Source organism: Chiloscyllium plagiosum, unplaced genomic scaffold (assembly GCF_037043375.1).
Source record: "Chiloscyllium plagiosum isolate Xiang-an unplaced genomic scaffold, Cpla_swu_hap1 HiC_scaffold_4, whole genome shotgun sequence".
Lineage (NCBI taxonomy): Eukaryota > Metazoa > Chordata > Chondrichthyes > Orectolobiformes > Hemiscylliidae > Chiloscyllium > Chiloscyllium plagiosum.
In genome coordinates this window covers 151,279,936-151,285,935 of record NW_028270142.1, presented here as the reverse complement: position 1 = coordinate 151,285,935, position 6,000 = coordinate 151,279,936, and the positions used below count along the sequence as shown (strand labels likewise).

The 6,000-nt window shown below is 45.9% G+C and overlaps 1 protein-coding gene across 1 annotated transcript in view; it reads right to left on the bottom strand.

Annotated features, from left to right (window-relative positions):
- Positions 1 to 2,512: 2,512 nt before the first annotated feature.
- LOC122548771 (SCO-spondin-like) overlaps positions 2,513 to 6,000 on the bottom strand; it is a 130,753-nt gene continuing 127,265 nt past the window's right edge. Inside the window, exon 14 of the mRNA XM_087986793.1 lies at positions 2,513 to 2,604. Within this exon, the coding sequence (XP_087842919.1) occupies positions 2,582 to 2,604 (23 nt within the window). The 3' untranslated portion in view covers positions 2,513 to 2,581. The remainder of the gene's footprint in view (positions 2,605 to 6,000) is intronic.

The window sequence follows — 6,000 nt, the reverse complement described above, 5'->3', positions numbered from 1 at the left end:
CTGCTCCACCATCTTCCCTACTAGGCTCTCTTTCCAATTGCCTCTGACGAGCTGTTCTCTCATGTTTTTGTAGTTACCTGTACTCATTTGTGATATTGAGGGGGAAAAGCTGGAATCAGATGGAACAAACTATGGGGTGGATTCTATAAATATGATCACTGCTACCCGAGGGATTCCCTCATCTTCAGCTCCCTAATCAGTTTCCTGATGATGGGCTTTTGCCTGAAACATCGATTTTCCTGCTCCTTGGATGCTGCCTGACCTGTTGTGCTTTTCCAGCAAAACTCTAATCTCGTCCCAATTCAAGCCTACCCCCTTATACAATTGCCTGTTCCCTAGTGAATGCTACCACAATCTGCTTCCAAAACATCTTGTAGACATTCCACAAATTTATTTTTTTGTGATCTGCTATCAACCTGATTTTCCAGCTCACCTGCAGATTGAAGACCCTTTGCTGGTTGTAGTTGTGCCTTTCTTTATTATCTCCTTATTTATTTTCTTCCCACATCCTTGCTACTGCTAGGAGGCTTGTACATAACTCCCAGCAGTTCCTCAACTCTATTCATGGATTCTACACCTTTTGAATCTCTAATCTCTTCCTGCTAATGATTTAATCTCATTTCTTATTAACAAGGCAAAACCACCCCCTTTACCCATTCGTTCCCAGCCTTGATCCCCTTGTAGCCATGTTCCTCTGATGACCATAACACCATGCCCACAAATTTCAATCTGCATTACAAGCTCATTTACCTTGTTTTACATTCTATGTGTATTTAAGTACAACACACTCAGTCCTGTGTTCGCTGTCCCCCTTTTAATAGTTATCCCTTTATCCACTGTGGCTGAAATTAGATTCCTGATCTGTTCCATACTTGGCCCGAGAAGATAGATGAGGGCATTGTGGTAAATGTTTTCTACATGGACTTTAGCAAGGTCTTCAACTAAATTCCACATGGTAGACTGATTAGTAAGGTTAGATCACATTGGTTTTAGGGAGAGCTAGTCGAATGGATAGAAAAGTGGCTTGACAGTGGGAGACAGAGGGGGTGAAGGATTTTTTGGACTGGAGACCTGTGACCAGCAGTGTTCCACAGAGACTGGTGGTTCACTGCTACCTGTCATTTGTATGAACAGTTTGGACAAAAATACAGAAGGCAGGATTAGTAAGTTTGCAGATGACACCAAAATTAGTGGTACAGTGTAAGGTAAATAAGTTATTTAAGATTACAGAAGGATCTTGATCAGCTTGACCAATTGACCAAAGAGTGGCAGATGGAGTTTAATTCTGATAAATGTGAGGTACTTCATTTTGGTAAAACAAACCAGGGCAGAACTTGTACAGTTAATGGTAGAGCTCTGGGCTGTGTGGTGGAACAGGTGTTCAGGCACATAACTCCTTGAAAGTGGTATCACAGGTAGACATGGTGGTGAAGGAGGTATTGGCACATTTGTTTTTATTGATCAGAACAATGAGTACAGGAGTTGGGACATCATGTTGCAGCTTCGTAAGACATTGCTGAGGCCACTTTTGGAGTATTTACAGTTCTGGTTGCCTTGCTTTAGGAATGACATTCAGAAAATATTTAATCCCAGTGACATCCTTGTAAAGGAATTGAGTTATAGGGAGAGACTGAATCGGCTTGGACCTTTGTCCCTGGAGTGTAGGAGGTAGAGAGGTGACCTTATAGAGGTCTATAAAATCATGAGGATCATAAATAAGGTGAGAAGGGGAAGATTTGAAAGGGACCTGAGGGGCAACGTTTTCCATAAAGAGACTGTTGTGTGTATGCAATAAACTACCAGAGGATGTGATAGATGTAAGTACAGTTACAAAATGTAACAGATATTTGGACAAGTGCATGAATAGGAAATGTTTAGAGGGATATGAGCCAAATGCAGGGAAATAGAACAAGTTTATTTTGGGAAACCTGGTTGGTTTGGAATAGTTGGACCAAAGGGTCTGTTTCTGTGATGTGTGACTCTATGATTCTGACTCTATAACCTTGGCTGATCCCTCACCACACCCCACTTAACATTTTTTCCCATGATTTTCCATACAGCTAAAACTCCCCCAACCCATCTCACTGGAACAGCTCCCACCTTCCTACAGTCTAAAGACCCTTCGAGTCATTGAGTCTGCACTGGTTAACCCAAACCATTATTTTCCTTCCATATTTTTAAATTTTGGACTCTTTACTGAATCTCTCAGGAATGCTGTTTTGATGCATGCATCTACATATTGCTGACACCGGGCATTTGAATGCAATTTTGCAATTTGGTTACATCTACTGGACAAATGCCACCTGTTTCGAATACATTGGATAGATCCCAGCACCGATAGGGTTTAAACAGCAGTAAACAGAGACATCAACTGAATGACGGAGATTTCTTTATCACCAAAATAAAGTTACAGTTTCTTAATAACAAATATTTCACTCAATACAAAAAAATCTATTTAGGTGTAAATCCATATGGTGCTTGCAGTTCTTCAGATTTACTTTCAGAAAGAAATCTCGCTCATGGTTAATAAGTTTGAGTTTCCCACCAGTCATCAGGATCATAGGTCAGTCCCCAGAAAAGATCAACGCCCAGAAAGATCTCCACCTGAAAAAGTACAGTGAGGTATTGAACAATATAAATGAATCTGAAAATAATTTCAAGGGCATTGTGTAAATCATTACAAACAAACATCAGCCATTTCTCTTCTCATTTTTGCCAGTTTGTTTATAACTGCAATTTCTCACTATCTTCCTCCTAAGCTACAGACCCCTAAAAATATTTTAAGAAGGCATCCAAGACTCTATCATTTTCTAATTTTGAACGCAGATGTGAGGTGGATATTCCAGGTGCAATGCAGCTGGTCAAACCACTTAGCTTTAAGCAAAACAGAGTTTATTTAACACTACAGTTGAAACATAAACAAAAGAAAACAGAGTACTTGCAGGGTTACATCGTACTTTGCTCAAAAACTGCAGGCATTCATGTAAAACTCCGTTATCTCACTTTTTAGATTAGAATCAATCTAAACATCATGGCATAGACAGAGAACACAGGGGGCTAACACCTTCAACATATTGTCTAGCTAACACCATTGTTAACAACTAACCCGAGAATGCAACTTTTTTAAAAAACGTTTTTGTGATTTACACATGAAAGAAGTGAAACTATCACGGTATTCGAACAGATAAAAGGCTTAACAGACAATCAATTTTTCAATGTATAATTTCAGTTACATCACACTGTAAATATTTGCTATAAATTCTGTGTGTTAGGATTGAGCCCTCCACTATCACCTGATGAAGGAGCAGCGCTCCGAAAGCTAGTGCTTCCAATTAAACCTGTTGGACTATAACCTGGTGTTGTGTGATTTTTAACTTTGTACACCCCAGTCCAACACCGGCATCTCCGAATCAAAAGAAAACAGAATTTAGAAAACTTAGGTAAAAACAATGACTGTAGATGCTGGAAACCAGATTCTGGATTAGTGGTGCTGGAAGAGCACAGCAGTTCAGGCAGCATCCGAGGAGCAGGAAAATCGACGTTTCATCAGGAATACAGGCAGAGAGCCTGAAGCATGGAGAGATAAGCTAGAGGAGGGTGGGGGTGGGGAGAAAGTAGCATAGAGTACAATGGGTGAGTGGGGGAGGGGATGAAGGTGATAGGTCAGGGAGGAGAGGGTGGAGTGGATAGGTGGAAAAGGAGATAGGCAGGTAGGACAAGTCATGGGGACAGTGCTGAGCTGGAAGTTTGGAGCTCGGGTGAGGTGGGTGAAGGGGAAATGAGGAAACTGTTGAAGTCCACATTGATGCCCTGGGGTTGAAGTGTTCCGAGGCGGAAGATGAGGCATTCTTCCTCCAGGGGCATAGCTTTAAATTAAGGGGTGGTAGGTATAGGACAGATGTTAGGGGTAGATTCTTTACTCAGCGAGTCATAAGTTCATGGAATGCCCTGCCAGTAGCAGTGGTGGACTCTCCCTCTTTATGGGCATTTAAGCGGGCATTGGATAGGCATATGGAGGATAGTGGGCTAGTGTAGGTTAGGTGGGCTTGGATCGGCGCAACATCGAGGGCCAAAGGGCCTGTACTGCGCTGTATTTTTCTAATTCTATGTTCTAGGTGTCTGGTGGTGAGGGAGCGGCGGTGAAGGAGGCCCAGGACCTCCATGTCCTCGGCAGAGTGGGAGGGGGAGTTGAAATGTTGGGCCACGGGGCAGTGTGATTGATTGGTGCGGGTGTCCCGGAGATGTTCTCTAAAGCGCTCTGCTAGGAGGCGTCCAGTCTCCCCAATGTAGAGGAGACCACATCGGGAGCAACGGATACAATAAATGATATTAGTGGATGTGCAGGTAAAACTTTGGTGGATGTGGAAGGCTCCTTTAGGGCCTTGGATGGAGGTGAGGGAGGAGGTGTGGGTGCAGGTTTTGCAGTTCCTGCGGTGGCAGGGGAAGGTGCCAGGATGGGAGGGTGGGTTGTAGGGGGGCGTGGACCTGACCAGGTAGTCACGGAGGGAACGGTCTTTGCGGAAGGCAGAAAGGGGTGGGGAGGGAAATATATCCCTGGTGGTGGGGTTCTTTTGGAGCTGGCAGAAATGTCGGCAGATGATTTGGTTTATGCGAAGGTTGGTAGGATGAAAGGTGAGCACCAGGGGCGTTCTGTCCTTGTTACGGATGGAGGGGTGGGGTCTGAGGGTGGAGGTGCGGGATGTCGACGAGATGCTTTGGAGGGCATCTTTAACCATGTGGGAAGGGAAATTGTGGTATCTAAAGAAGGAGGCCATCTGGTGTTCTGTGGTGGAACTGGTCCTCCTGGGAGCAGATATGGCGGAGGCGGAGGAATTGGGAATATGGGATGGCATTTTTGCAAGAGGTAGGGTGGGAAGAGGTGTAATCCAGGTAGCTGTGGGAGTCGGTGGGTTGGTAAAAAATGTCAATGTCAAGTCAGTCGTGATTGATGGAGATGGAGAGGTGCAGGAAGGGGAGGGAGGTGTCTGAGATGGTCCAGGTAAATTTAAGGTCAGGGTGGAATGTGTTGGTGAAGGTGATGAACTGCTCAACCTCCTCACGGGAGCACAAGGTGGCGCCAATGCAGTCATTAATGTAGCGGAGGAAGAGGTGGGGAGTGGTGCCGGTGTAATTACGGAAGATCAACTGTTCTACGTAGCCAACAAAGAGACAGGCATAGCTGGGGCCCATACGTGTGCCCATGGCTACCGCTTTGGTCTGGAGGAAGTGGGAGGATTCAAAGGAGAAATTGTTAAGGTTGAGGACCAGTTCGGCCAAACGAATGAGAGTGTCAGTGGAAGGATACTGTTGGGGACGTCGGGGGAAGAAAAAAACGGAGGGCTTGAAGGCCCTGGTCATGGCGGATGGAGGTGTAGAGGGATTGGATATCCATGGTGAAAATGAGGCGTTGGGGTCCAGGGAAATGGAAGTCTTGGAGGAGGTGGAGGGCGTGGGTGGTGTCTCGAATGTATGTGGGGAGTTCCTGGACTAGGAGGGATAGGACAGTGTCGAGGTAGGTAGAGATAAGTTCAGTGGGGCAGGAGCATTCTGAGACAATGAGTCGGCCAGGGTGGTCAGGCTTGTGGATCTTGGGAAGGAGGTAGAACTGGGCAGTGTGGGGTTCCCGGACTATGAGGTTGGAAGCTGTGGGTGGAAGGTCTCCTGAGGTGATGATGTTCTGTATGGTCTGGGAGATGATGGTTTGGTGATGGGGGGGTGGGGTCATGGTCGAGGGGGCGGTAGGAAGAGGTGTCCTCGAGTTGACGTTTGGCTTCAGCGGTGTAGAGGTCAGTGTGCCAGACTACCACTGCGCCCCCTTTATCCGCTGGCTTGATGGTGAGGTTGGGATTGGAGCAGAGGGATTGGAGGGCTGCACGTTGTGAGGGTGAGAGGTTGGAGTGGGGGAGGGGGGTAGACAGGTTGAGGCGGTTAATGTCCCGGTGGCAGTTGGAAATGAAGAGGTCGAGAGCAGGTACTAGGCCAGCGCGGGGTGTCCAGGTG